Source organism: Myiozetetes cayanensis, unplaced genomic scaffold (genome assembly GCF_022539395.1).
Source record: "Myiozetetes cayanensis isolate MyiCay16 unplaced genomic scaffold, myiCay2020 scf5-8, whole genome shotgun sequence".
Taxonomy (NCBI): domain Eukaryota; kingdom Metazoa; phylum Chordata; class Aves; order Passeriformes; family Tyrannidae; genus Myiozetetes; species Myiozetetes cayanensis.
The window spans coordinates 54,312,014-54,327,057 of NW_026087742.1; the positions used below are offsets into that span (position 1 = coordinate 54,312,014).

Genomic DNA, 15,044 nt, shown 5'->3' on the forward strand with positions numbered 1-15,044 from the left:
TATCTAATTATCTATCTATATTTTCAACATATTCATCAAGGAATACCTCCTGTTCTCCCCCGCATTCCCCACCCCCTGGCAAAAAAGGACAATAATGTCCACAGGATGTTTGGCCATCTCATGTACTTTATATTATATAAAGTATATCGTATATAGGCAATAGTCAGTATTATGCAATAATATGCAAACGAAGAAGATAAAGTTTTGGCAGAGAGGAGTGCTTTGCAGTGTAGGTTCCTAAATGCCAGTAGAGATAAAATAGAAAATTATTGATTTATAGTGAATGATCAAGGAGTGTTTATGGGAGCATTTTGGTTTCTGTTTATATGGTTTTGGTTTGTCACAATGCTTCTTGAAGAGACAGCTCTGATGTGACTGTTGAAGAAAAAGATGTCATTGTCACCTCAACACAAAATGTTGTAACAGCAGGGATTCTCCTTCAGAGCAGACTTGTCACTGACTGCTTATGGAAGTCTTTTGTGATGCTAGATGTTGTGCATAACAAACAGATGGAGAATGCTGGAATTGAAGGAGAGCAATAACTAAAAATATGTTAAAAATTATTATCTCTTACCTATATTACTTTACACAGTGTTTATTAACCTGGAGATGCTATAATCTGTTTTACGGGTGTTTTCTAAGTAGAAACAAGATTGTTGTCTTGTTTTTTCATTATTTGTGGAATCTTTATTTTAGCAATTTTCCTTGGATCTTTCCGAGTGCCTTATGAGGAAATCAAAATGATGATATTGGAAGTAGATGAAACACAACTATCAGAGTCCATGATTCAGGTAAGGAACAACACATTTAAAATTCCAATATTTCAGGGGAAGCTTCTTAGTAAAAAAACTATAGCTAAAAAACCTCTTAACGTAAACTTTTGGCTAATAAATCACTGTAAGAATATTTTTTCTGTGAACTGTAGATTTTTTCAGTATTTGAAACTCTAATATTTTTATAAAATCAGCTTGTGCTGCTTTTGGCTGAGATACAGTTAGTTTTCTTTACAGTGGCTAGTATGAGGTTGTGTTTTGGATTTGTGCTGAACACAGGGTTGATAATATAGAGATATTTTCATTATTGGTGAGCAGTGCTTACACAGAGCCAAGGCCTTTTATGCTTTTCAAACTGCCATGCTGGCAAGGAAGTTGGGAGTGCATGGGATGTTGAAAGGAGACCAAGACAGGTGACCCAGACTGACAAAAAGGATATTGCAGACCATATGACATCATGCTCAGTATATAAAGTGGGAGAAAGAAGGAGGAAGGGGGAACATTTGGAGTGATGGTATTTGTCTTCTCAAGTTGCCATTGCACATGATGGGCCCTGCCGTCCTGGAGATGGCTGAACACCTGCCTGCCCATGGGAAGCTGTAAATTAATTCCTTGTTTTGCTTTGCTTGTTTGCACAGGTTTTGCTTTCCCTACTAAGCTTATCTCAACCCATGAGTTTTTGAGCTTCTACCCTTCTGATTCTCTCCTCAATCCTGCAGGTGGGAGAGTGAGCGAGTAGCTGTGTGGAGCTTGGTGGCTGTCTGGGATTAAGCCATGATGTAATACCCCAGTACCAAAGCATTAATCTTTACTGGGAATATTACTTGTATTTAACACTCTTAAGAGTTCCCACTGAATTTTTGCAGAGTCTTTAGTTCTTTAATACCTTGAGTTTGTGTAAAGAGAATATGCTACATGCATTTTCCCAATAAACTTCTTTTAATTTAGTGAGAAAATAGGCATTTTGGCAAAAGGTTCGCAGCAGTAACCAAGGAGAAGTACCTTGCAATACAACCAAAGAGAAGTACCCAGCAAACATCAACTCACAACTTAATGAAATACAACCCACTGGTTTTAGGCTACCCAGAAGAGATAAAGGAAAGAGTAAAGAAAGAAAGGAGACTAAGAGATAAAGGAGTAAAAAAAGGAGTAAAGAAAGAGAGGAGAAGAGAGAGGGGGGTCCAGACAATCAGGCTTTCCAGGAGGGTGGTGTGAGTGGGCTCCTGGGCTGTTTGACTGACAGACCATGTGCCTTCTCTCTTGGAGTCTTGGCCATGAGGACTCCAACCTGGCCCCGCCACACAGAGTTGGTTGATTTGACCCAGTGAGATACAAATCCAGGTTTTCACACACAACACAGCTGAATTTATATTCTCTATTTTCCATATTGTCCACACCTAAACTGAGATTTTTCCTTGGGTACATATGAGATTTTGTTTCTTCCCTAGTTAATAATTTTTTCTTTATTTTGTTTCTACTTCTGTCTTATCTACACAAGTTTGTGGTTTGTTTGGTTGGGTTTTTTTGACCTTTTTTGTTTGTTAGAGCTGATACAGTCCAAGATCTTGCCTTAGGGCATTCACAGTGACCACTTTTCTTCCATGGAGTTTATTTAGATAGTGTCTTCCCTTTCCATATTATATATTTAAAGCACAAAGTATGAATCTCTATGGGACCAAAAGAAAATGGAAGTTCTTCTATACACAGTGATATTCAAGGGTGGACAAGCTGAAGAATTTAATAAAATAAATACAAATGCATCATTATAGAATCATGGGAAAAAATAATTTGGAAGGGATGTCTAGAAGTCATTTGAGCCAAGGCCCTGCTCAAAGTCTGGTCAATTAGAGCAGGACCTTTTCCATTCAATTTTTTATATCTCCAAGGCTGGAGACTCCATAGACTTTCTGGGCACCTTTTAAAGTGTTGAACAACACTTGTGGTAAAAAAACATTCTTTGTTTATTTAAGTGGAATTTTTATTGTTGTAACTTGTGACCTTGGTCTTGTATTGCTCAACATGACGAACTTAATTGCATCTTCTTTGTACCCTCCAGTCGGGTATCTGAACACAGTAAGTTCCCATGACTCTTGCTTTCTTAGAGTTCTACAACCAGCTTCTCTCAACCTGTCCTTGCCATATTCCCAAGTCATTCTGATGGGTATCCATTAAATTTGGTAAGAACTGTCTTTAGAAATATTATCTGTCTTTTGTGCAGGACTCTTGTATGCTGCAATATACTTTATTTTATTTGCTGTAATAGAAGAAATTCTCTATGGTAGCATGAAGAGCTGAGATGTAGAATATGCTATGCTGTTATGTTCAGCTTGGGCATTGTCTCGGGTAGTACATGCTTGCTCTGAGACTCTCTCGTCCTATTTGATCTTAGCACTATTTTTCAATGGTTTAAATTTAACTTGTTAGCAAAATTAGGTACTCAATAACAATGAAGCAAGCAGTTTTTAATAAATAAATATTATATATCAGAATTATGAAAAACTGTCATCTGGATAATTGCAATATATAATATTTAAAGAAGGCAAAACATACTTTTGCATCTAGACTCTGGGAAGAAACCTCATCAAACCATTAATGGGTAATTAATTAATGGCATACTTCAATGTGAAATTGCAATAAGCCAAGAAGAGAAACTTTGTTTTCATTGAGAATTTTTTTATTTTATATTTTTAATTTTAAATTCTTCTGTGGACTATTATTTTCATTATAATTGTACATACCTTGGTATAAAGAATGTCTTAATTTTCTGTATATTTAAAGCATCTAAGACAGCCTAACCCCACTGTAATAGCTGTGTGGTAGGCATGCTTAACAATAGGAGGTACTTTTGACACTATGCTGATTATCCTGTGGCTCTATTAATTGGTATTACCAGTAAAGCATGTTGAAAGTCAGTGTATCCCATAACCTCTCGTGGTGTCAAAATTGAGTCCAAAGTGGTTTTGACAGTGTTTGAATCTTTTTGTGTTTGCTTTTGGAGAGGAGGGAACAATTTTATTTAAGTAAAGGGTAAGAGAAGCAGCTGCTGTGATTGTGTGAAAGTCATTGTAGTGGGATACAAGTGATAATGCTCACAATGTCCTGTATGAACACAGTCATATAACTGACTCAAGAATATAGGTTGCATTTTTTTACCAAATGATTAAACACTTGAAGGCCTAAGTCAGATGGAAAACTCCGTATAACTTAGGCTCCAAATTTAATTTACGAGTTTGGCTGCAATAATTTTTATCAAATGGTTTCATCCAAGTTGCTTGTTTCTGGGTAAAACAACACTATAACTTTGAAAAAGGGACTATCTGAGTTTAACCTTGAAAAACTACTTAAGACAGCCATCTGAAAGTGGCAGAATAATGTCCCTTGTTGCTTCAAAAATTTGGTAACCACCTTCATATATCCTTAGGTTACTAAATAAATATAAGTATCCAGCTGTATGTCTCTATTTCTATCTTTAAAAAGATATTTTAAAACCTTCTCAATTATGTGTTATGGCCATGCTATAAAAATGTGGTCCTGTGTATTTTGTGATTCTGAGAAGAGTGAAAGCATATATAGGTTTGCAAGCATATGGCTATTTTTCCTCATTTATATAAGATACCTTAGACTTTCTTGAAAGTTCTTGCCTTCATCAATTTTTTTTGTCTAGCTTTGAATATTGTTCAGTGTGTCCTAATATTGCTTTTCTAAAGTTGGAAATTTGTCCTTAACCCAACTCCTGTTATGTTTAAGAAATAAAGTGTATTTTCTCTTAGTCTCTTTCTACCCTCTCCTGTTGCCCCCAGTTCATTAGAAATTAAATCTGTTGCTGAAAGATGTAAAAACTCTGAAAGTCATGTTGTAATCCAAAAACTCATTGACTAATTATTGGAATGTTTCTGTGACTTAATCTAAATTCTTTTTCCTGCTTATTCTCTGATATTCAAAATGTGTTTTGTCCGTAGCTGTTCAAAAGCTTTATCTGAATACCATAAAGCTGCTTTGATATCAGCTACTCCTTCAGTTTTGGTTGCTTTTTTTTTTGTTTTCTGATGCTCAATATTGAAAATATCCATACAAGGCTTGAGTGTTTCTGGTTTTTGAAAGTTTTGTGGTTGGTTTTTCTACATGTGAAAACTATTTCAGCATCAAACAACACCACTGTAATCTCAGTAGAGATTAGGGAATTGTAGTATATAACTATACATATGTATATAATGTATGGATGTTGTATACAAAAAAAGAAAAGTGTTATGAATTTCTAATTTAAAATGTATCTTCTTACACTCTGTACCCTTTCATTTTTGCTTAATATTACATATTTAGTGCTGGACACCTTCATCCATAATTAATAGATGTTGTCTTTTTTGCAAAAAGGTTTTCCAAAACGTTATAATGGTAAGGATATATATGACTGCTGTCATGCTGAAAATCAGTTTGACCATGTCCAAATCAAGCTCATAAAATTTAAGTTTACATTATTGTTTCAAACATCATCATTTATGCATTTTTAATAGTTTTCCTTTTTCTTAGCAAAACCCCTATTTGAGCATGGACACTCTGTTGAAGCAGTCTACTGATTTAGGGCTATTATTTGACTATTACTTAAAGAGTGAAATTCTTTCTTCTTAAACTAGGGAAGTATGTTAAGCAAAGTATAACTATGGCTTTTTATCTCTCTGGCCACAGAGAGGTAATTTTTATATTTTATATGATACTGGGATCTTTAATGGATAAAATTAGGGATTTCTTTAAAAGACTTTCAGATGGAAATCCTGTTTCCCAACTTAAATAAATTCTTTTGGCTTCTTTGTATATCACCAAAGCTATTTACTTGAAGAGTAAAAAAAGAGATTTTGACAACCAAATATCTACCTTTTCAGTCAGATAACGGAGTGCTGGAATCAGTCTTTCTGATTCTTTCTTGAAATGCAGTAGTAGCTAGGGGATGGCTGTTTGCTTGTCTGGCTTCAGTGTTAAAAGGATTAAACATTCATTCAGAAGAGTGATCTTTCTAGTAGGTGAGGGAGTGTTTTAAGAAAGAACAATCTTCCTCATGTTTTTCTCACTGTGATGGAACTGAGCCAATGTATAACCAGGAACACAAGAGTCATAAGCTGAGAAAGACAGCAGGGTAGGGGGACTGACAATTGCCTAGTAGTTATAGTCGTTGTATTGGGAAGGGACAGAACTGAGCTACTGACTTAAATTATGTACCATAATAAAATGTTTGAGAAGTTCTCTACTTCTAGAATCTCAGAAAAGCTGTTTTTAATAAACCTAGCAGGTTCTAAGTAGTGTGGGGGTCAGTTGCCTGATTGTAAGTACCTCTATGTAGATATACATGTCTAAGTGTTCAGGAAGCACCAAGGAGTCACAAGATTCTTCAGATGAACAGATGAATGTGAAATGTTTAGATTCCCTTACCTGTGTTCACAAGGCAGGCACTTATCTAAGCATCCAGCTTCTCCATATGGACTTACGAATTCAGCTCTGAATTCTCACTTCGACTGAAGATTTCAGGCTAGTAATGTAAGAAAGCAAGTGTAATGGGTTTAAGCTTTCATTTTGAAACACTAGAAAATTAATTATCCTTTTTGAAAATACTTTTTGTCTAGCATTAATATTTCTTGCTTTCCTTTAGATGGACATGTTACTCTTGAAATTCTTGTTCTGTTTGCTTCATAGTGTTTTGTTTCATAGTGCATATTAAGCACATTCTTTCTTTAAAAGCAGTGTTTAAAAAAAAACTACAGAAACATCTGTAGAATTAACGAAAGGTGTTAACTCACAGTATTGCATCACTTGCTTTTCACACTCTCAGTTAATTTTGTGTGTTGCCTATTTACATTTTACTGCCTTCAGGGGAGAGTGGTGTCTTTAGAGTGTATGCTAATGATGCATATGTAATACCGTTTGCTTACAATAATACAAGCAACATAGAATCTGAGATTTTTAAGCCTATTTTATTTTTCTTTATAGAATTTAATAAAACACCTTCCTGAACAAGAACAATTGAATGCATTGTCCAAGTTCAAGAGCGAGTATAACAATTTGTCTGAACCAGAGCAGTTTGGAGTTGTGGTGAGTTCTGTTCTATTATCACTTTTTTTTTTCTGTCGTTTCTTAAAATATAGTTTTGATATAATATTATAGAAAAAATGACAGCTGCTTCATCCTAAATGTGAAGAGGTTCCAGACTGGGAGAAGAGTATAAATTCTACCTTTCAGTTGGACTTTTATTGGACATATCCATGGATTCAGAAGGCCTGATATTTGAAATATTACTGTTGAAATGATTTTGAATTCTCTTTTTCTTAAAAGAAGTAATTTATTTTGTCAAAAAATCAAACCAAAAAGACTTTTTCATTTTCTGTGGCAATGTTTCACTGGGAGGTACAGGGCTCTTTTTAAATTTCTGTAGCTAAAATAATTTGGTTTTACTTTTGTTTGCATTAATAAATCTTTTTCACTGAGGTTTTCTGCACTGCTGTTTTTTTCTATTCTCCACGTAAAGAAGAAGAAAATACGGTAGTAATGATCATGTTAATTTATTCTGCCTGCTGCCTCCTATGTTTTATAGCATGTTGTGTCAAGAGTTCATATAGTCACTTTTTCCCTTTCTAGTGGGAAGATATGTTTGTAATATCTTCCAGGTTGAATTAACAAAGAAGGACTGGAAGTGAGAAAAGAAAATGCTGCTAGTCCAATGCTGGGACTTGATGTCTTTTTGTGGAAAAAGAGTTTCTATGCAATTTCTATATAGCTCATAATTCATAATTGGTAATTACTTCATCCAGACAAACTTAGAGTAATGCTATATTATTTGCTGGTGCACATATCTATATAGGTCTTTGACTTTTCTTGTCCATTCCTAGAGTTTCAAGCTAAGATGGTCATTGTTAGCTTATCTCTGGGAATTTCCCTGTGAGGGAATAATACTTATTCAGTTAGATGGGACTCTCAATTGATGAGAAGAGCTACACCAGTAACAGTATAGGTAGAGTTTTACCACCTGTGGCCCAACTTATCTGATAAATTTGTCTTAAAAAGTTGAGGTAATGTGATAACTCAGAAAACCATTGCATTAAATAATGAGTTCTTAGATCTTGAAAATTTGTGGAGCTTCTTTTCTGAAGGAACAACCAGTTTCCCGCTGAAAATTGCAAGTCCCTTCTTTCCCTAGTTTTCCATGCAAAGCGTTAAAAAAAATCCACAAATAAAACGAAACCCCATCATTAAGCACAATTTCTCTAGTGTCACACCTTCTATACATCTAGTAGAGCTGACTTCAGAGAACAAAACTTCCATCAGATTTTAACATGAAACATTTTTCATTTCTATCCAAGGGAAAGATTTTTAATAAGTCACTTTTTTCAGTCTTTGAATATTAAATCCTATGCATTTGCTTTTTATCAAAGTTCTTCAATCTCCGTTTGGCTCTCTTGTATCTTTTGTTTTTATGTTGGCCAGGGGGTGGGTGGGCTGAGAACTTCTACTCATTTCTTTAGGTACTGCTGTTGATGCTAATATGAATCTTCACAATTTTTCTGGGTTTTTTGTTTTGTTTTCCTTAAAAATCTTGGTTTATGCCTCATTTTTGCTGTGTGTTTTAAATGAGGAGAAATCAAACACGCAGTACAAGGCTTGAAGTTTTATCTTTTGGATGAGTAGTGTCTTATGTTTTTTCATAGAATTTGGAGATCCCATGTTAATTTGCTCCAAAGTTGTGATTAAGGGAACAATTAAACTATTGGACTCCCAAGGAAAAGCCTAAATACTGAGTAAATGGCTAATTACTACTTGTGCGATAGTAATTTTTTTTTAATGGTGGAAACCTATTGTCTTTCTGGCTTTGAATTCAAAGCCAAGATTTGGTATTCTGGAAGAAACAGCTAGACAGTAAGATACTGGCTCGCTGTGACTGTTACAAGTTTCAAGCTAAGTTGATTAACATTTGTTGTTAGCTTAAAGACATTGAGGGCATGACTCTAGCAGAGGTTCAGGTTCCCTTCATGAGTGTGGCTTGTGGTTTTGGGGTTTTGTTTTGTTGGCTGTTTTTTTATCTCTTGGTTGTGAGGGGTTTTTTTGTAGTGGCTCTATGGGTTGCTATTGTGGTTTATGTGTTCTCTTTTTTTTGAGTTATTTATCACTTTTATATTTTCTGTTCATTCAGCAATAAGTATAAAATAAATCCCTTATTGCGCTTATCTTCTCTTCCAGACTAGGTTTTCTTTAGATAAACTACTTTATTTTCTTGTAGGTTCTTTCTTGCATTGATGTCTCAGGCTGGTGTCTCAGAACACAGATATTATCACCTATTACTGTGGAGTTTCATTTTTGTTTTGAAGTTGTGGTTGTTTTTTCTGGTGGGGCTTGCACAGATTCATGAACCATTTTAGGAAAACTGTATTAATTCTGCTCATCTTACAAAACACTTTAACTTAGCTTGGTATCATTATCTTAAGTTGATGTTATATTGAATGCTGTATTTTGTTGCTCAGATTCATGTTGAAGTATGCTTGTGCTTGTTGAAATTTAAACACTCAATTGCATTTTCTTTTACCATAGTTCTTGTTTTGTACTTGGCTTTACTCAGAGCAATAAACATCCTCCAAACTTTTTTAAAACCTCCTTAACCTTCATATTATCTTCTTGGAGTTTTCCTTGATTATTACTGATATTGAGTGATCTCTCTTATAAAACTTGTTAAAGATAAACATTATCTCTGTGTTTAGAAATGAATAGTCCTATGACAGCACACTTGCAATGTGAGACCCATTGGAGATGAATGGGTGTTGCAGTTTGGGGGGGTTTCTGGAGGGTCACTCCCGGCCACTCTGTGAAGGTTTCCAGGGCTGAGATCACCCCCCGCTGCCCGTCCCTCGTGGCAGGGACAGGCGGCGGAGGCACCTATGCCAGGAGACAGAGACCACACAGCACGCAGGGAGTCCAGCAGCGAAGAAGAGAGCTTTATTGATCTAACAATGGTTTAAGTACCTTTTGGAGGGATCACAGGGTGACCAGTGAGAGTACAGGACATCTTACAAACAACTAATGATGACAAGGGGTTAACAACTAATAGATGAGTTTCTAGTTATCTCTCAGACATTCCACAGGTACAGTGAGGGGTTTATGGGAACAAGAAGGGTTACACAAAGGTTTAAAATCACCATCTTGGACACGTGGTCAATTTAACAATATTACAGGCTCCTGCGTTCTTTTTATGTGGCAGAGTTACCCCAACATATGGGATTTCAGCTTGATGTTCATCTTGGTTACTGTTGACAGAGGGCTGATTTTGGTGGTTTTTACATTTTTTATCTGGTGCTTTCTCTAAAGGACAGTATAAGTATTATGTTGCTTTAGGACTTAAAACATTTAGCAATTGTGATTTGTTTTGCAGGTAGTTCTTTCCTATTGAGAAAAGAGTACTGGTTTAGAGAACATGTTTTCCAATTTTTGGTGTAGTGTCTGTCATCATATCAAATAAACGATGTTTAAGGAATAGATCATTTAGTAATCTCATTTTTATTCAGTTGATATAGTTGATATAGTAGCTACTAGTCAGAATTATTAACTGTGATTGATACTTTAAGGGCAGTAATCTGTTTAATGGATTTTCATTGGTGAACTATTACCATACCACTATTCAATATATTATTTATAGGGAAATTGGGTATGAGCATGTTACAGGTTTCAGAACTTGATTGTCTAGCAGGCATCCCTGCAACTCTAGGTCTGACGTCTCAGAGCATTTTTGGAGTCACAAAGGGGCATGGCAATGTTTGGTCCCATATCAGATGGCTCCAGATCTTAGCCCCCACCCTCCCCAAGTTATTTTGGGATGCAGTTTCTTTAGATGAGTGTCATTATACTGAAAGTATAATTATTTGGACAATTGTGTGCTGTTATGATAGGCTAGGTTTTCTTGCTGCTACAGCTAAGAGTGTTATGAAACTGTAGTTCCCCAACTCTCCAGCAGCACACATCTAGTTATCCTCCCTCTCCTTCCCACACAGCAACGCTATGGCTTCAAGCCTATTCATGCCAACATATGTTGTTGCACCACGAACCATTCCAAAAACTAGTTCTGATTTGATGCATGGATGGAGTTGAATCCAGTACTGAATTCCATCCAGCATGAGACAACAGGAACAGGTTGCCTGAAGAATTTGTGGATACCTCATCCATGGAAGTGTCCAAGGCCAGGTTGACTGGGGCTTTGAGCAGTCTGGTCTAGTGAAAGGTTCCCTGCCCATTGCAGAGGGTTGGAAATAGATGATTTTTAAGGTCACTTCCAACCCAAACCATTCTATGATGTTATGTCATATGCCTTTAATCTTTAGTGGTATAAAATGGTCCTGGACCATATTAAATTTATTATGTGTTTTGATATCCATAAATGCAATTGTGTTTTAAAAAAATCGCAGTTTTGATGTTGTTTATAAACACTTCTGATCTAAAAAGTTGCTAATACTTGACAGGATGCTATTAGAAGACATTTGACCTCAAGTGTGGGCAAGTGTACTAGCAGTCTCACACCTGAGAATACTGTCTCATACAGTGATACATGTGATAGCTCCTGCTTTGTTTCTTTTCTTATGACTTGAGATATTTGGCAAGATGATCCCATATGGTCTGGTAGTGAAAAAAAAGAAACAGATTTTTCCTTGATCACTTACATTTACTGAAAGATAAAATTGAGGGAATTACAAAATATTGTTTCAGAAATAATTAGTGCTCAGGCGTTGTGAAATACACTGATAGCTAACCCAAATAGAATTTGGCAAGCGATCCTCGTGTGGCTTCACAGCTTGTTCGTTGATGGATGTGTTTTTAATGAGTTCGTACCAAAGGAAAAGATTTCACTAGAGTAAATTGAAGATTAGAGTGAGTCCTGATGAAGGCTAGTTTGTCTTAAATAATTCAGCAGACACTTAAATTGATCAATTCCATATTCGGCTGATGGTTTCACCTGGATGTCCTCATTGATTATAACTCAAAATATTTTAATGTGTTTTCACTGTTGTCTGAAAAATGTCATACTATCACTACTTCTACAGAGGTGTGCTCTGCCTTTCTGTAATACTTGATGCTTGGATACAGCCATACCTAGGGGCATTTTGGTTTGTTTAAAATTCTGAAGTGCATCTGGGCTGTGAGATATTTTGATTGTGCTAATTTCTATCTGTAAACCTTATCTTCTGTGTCTTCTAGATGTCATGTATTTGCTGCCCTGCCTTGTCAGCTTTCTTTATCAGTATTTTCAGCCTTTCCAGGAGTGTTACCAGAGATTAACTTTCTATTATATGCCATCCCTGAGAGTTAAAAATTCTTTATGATGAATTGCAGTCAAATTACTGAAGTTGTTTAGGAGAACATCCTTAACTCCTGTAATGTTGATGTATTTCAGTCCTTGAACCTGGATTAGGGTGGAGAACAAAGCTCCAGAAATACCTTCTGAAAGAGGCCATCGTGATCTGCACTGATGACTGTTTGCAATTGCCATTGGATTGGATTTAATTACATTATTTCCTTTGCATCACTTAAAGATTGTGATGCCAAATTATAGAGAAGTGCTCCTATAAATGCTTCAGTACCAGGAGATCTTATCCTTGTTTAGTTCCAGTAAAACTATTTTGGGTAGTTAATCCAAAGACTAGTTTAAAAAATTTTACCTTACTGTTGTCTAATGTTAATTCAGATGGGTGGAAGTGGGTGGTTGTTATTTGTTCTAGCACACACGTAGGCTGGCTCAGTTTTCTTCTTGGCAGATACCTCTGCAACTTCAAATCAGGAAGTTTGTTCCTCTGAAGGGTCCCCATCTTATACCTTCTGCCATTCACTTTGCAGATTCCTTTAAATGTCTCTAGAGCCTGTCCTGGATCTGATGTTTTTTCATCATTAGTAATGTAAGATACCCCCGACCGTTCATGTTATGCTTTAAATATCATAAGGAAAACACTGATGTTTTGAGTAAGGACTGTGATTACTACCTGATCCTACCATTTTAAGTCTCAGCAGTTTCAAGAGTTTCTTTGAATTTAGCCACCTAAATTGAGTGAGGTATCCAAATGACTGGCTAGTGTAGGGCAGCTGTGCTGAAAGAATCTTGAGACTGGTTAATACCTCTTAAATCCCTAGAGCTTAAAATTGCCCAAGTGATAGGACTTGCTTTCCTTGTAGATATAAATGTGCTGAAGGCCCGAGCTTTTTTTGAAATGGGTCATGTCTGCCACATCAAAGACATCATAATCAACTGGTCTGTTACCACTGCTTCAACAACTGAGTAATATCAAATTCCACTTTTATGTGGGAATTGTTACGATGGTTCAACCTGATAGAAATTATTAAACCTTCTGTCATGGTCTTCAGACATTCCTGTCCACACTTTGATCAGGTGTCTGTACCTTCATGGTCTATATTTTGGGACATTCCGTATAGTAGACTTGCTTTTCATTAGGAGATGGATTCCCGGTAGTAGCCAGACAGAAAATGAGGCATTTATTTTGGAGTTAAGCTGATAGATTTTCCATATGGAGTGCAGCTACGTGGGATTTACTTTTAGAAACTTTTCTCCATTTGGTTTGATGTATTATTTGATTTTAAATTCCTCAATGATATCTGCCCTTGATTTCTGGTGTAAATTTATTTATTTTTGCTATCTGCATGAATTAGAGGTTTTACATATTTTTTTTTTTTTTATGTTAAACTCCTAACTTGATTTCCCATGAGGAGAGCTTTTCAGTCTAGTGGCATCTGCTCCATTTGTGTCTTTTAATGAAAATAGCCTTTCAGGCATCTGTTAGGCCTGCTAAAAATAAAAGAATTCAGAAAATTCAGACCCTTCTTGGATTATACCTTTTTAGGAAAATATCATTGTCTGAATTCAGCATGGAGAAACAAAAGCTGTCTTTGCATTCCAGACTAATCAAGATGTCAGTACATCTAATTGTATTCTTTTGATAAGGCAAAAAAAAAAAAGACTACTTTCTTTACCTAGTAGAACATACCTTTCTGCAAATTTCAGCATGAAGACTTATTTTTATATTTATATATATATATATATATATATATATATATAAGACTCAGCTTATTTTGACAGCTGTGTTGTAACCCCCATTGGCAATTCTGAGATCTGCTCACTGACCTTGCTGGTCCATCTTTGTTGAACATAATGCAATTCTAAACAGCACCAGAGATTTTCTGCACTGTGTATCAGTGCACTGTCATCCACTAGACAAGGGAAGGCTGCCTGTATGCAGCTCGGAGGTAACTGATAGACGTTGTCCCTTTGTCACTTAAAATACACTCCCTTTGTTTCTGACCTGAATATCCTTTAGGAAAATCTTGGATGTGCAGGACAGTCAGTAGTGCAAATTCAAGCTGTTTATAATTCAAGCTGGAGAAACAGTTGCAGAACATGCCCTCTGTCACAGCTAATACGGCTGAAAAGTCATGAATTCAATTACTTGCATGTGTGTGTATATATATATGTATGGCATGTATATATATGTGTATATATGTATAGAAAGACCTTCTGATTTCTTGTAGGTAATTTTAATTTTGAGTTGGCAGTTCTTTGCTTTGTTATCATTTATTGAGAAAAAAAGAGTGTGCCAAAGGTGAAGAAAGATATACTATTTCCACAAAGCCATAAAAACATCTCAACAAAAATACTATTCTTTTATTGTGAATTGACTTCCCATACACTGAAGTATTGTTTGATCTTTCCAGAATGATGCTGGTCTTCACTAAGATTTAGGCATGTTGGCTGTCCATTTCAAACTGAGCAGGATGTTCTTTTATCTTCTTTAAACATGGTAAAACGTCTCTTAAGGTATCAGTCCTCTCTTATTTGAAGCTTTTTTTCTGCTTTTCAAGTGCCTGAGTGTAAAGAAAAGAGTGAGGAATTCACACTTTTTACCTCTGCACTCTGTAAAGTTCAATGACGTTGCAGTGGTGAAAGCCATACATTCTCCACAGGCATCCACAGGAGATGCCATTCCAGTTTACTCTCTTTAGTCAGCTTGGCTGTAACTGATATTTTACTTTTTGGATGGGAACACTTTCAGGTGGTCTGACAGCCTCAGTACTGCTGATCCTTTTAAGGAAGGTAGGAAACTGAAACCCTTGCAGTGTTTTTCTTTATGAGCTTGTGACAGGAATGAATCCTCTTCAGTGATCAAAATGTAGTGTCAGTGTAACTTCTGAGACTTGTTCCTTTACTTGATATCAACAAAGGAGACAGTGAAAGTACACATATATCAGATT

The 15,044-nt window shown here is 35.9% G+C and overlaps 1 protein-coding gene across 1 annotated transcript in view; it reads left to right on the top strand.

The window, feature by feature from the left end:
- Positions 1–15,044, top strand: part of DIAPH3 (diaphanous related formin 3) — a 188,135-nt gene that overhangs the window by 61,495 nt on the left and 111,596 nt on the right. The window contains exons 17-18 of the mRNA XM_050333988.1: positions 697–791; positions 6,750–6,851. Of these exons, the coding sequence (XP_050189945.1) occupies positions 697–791; positions 6,750–6,851 (197 nt within the window). The remainder of the gene's footprint in view (positions 1–696; positions 792–6,749; positions 6,852–15,044) is intronic.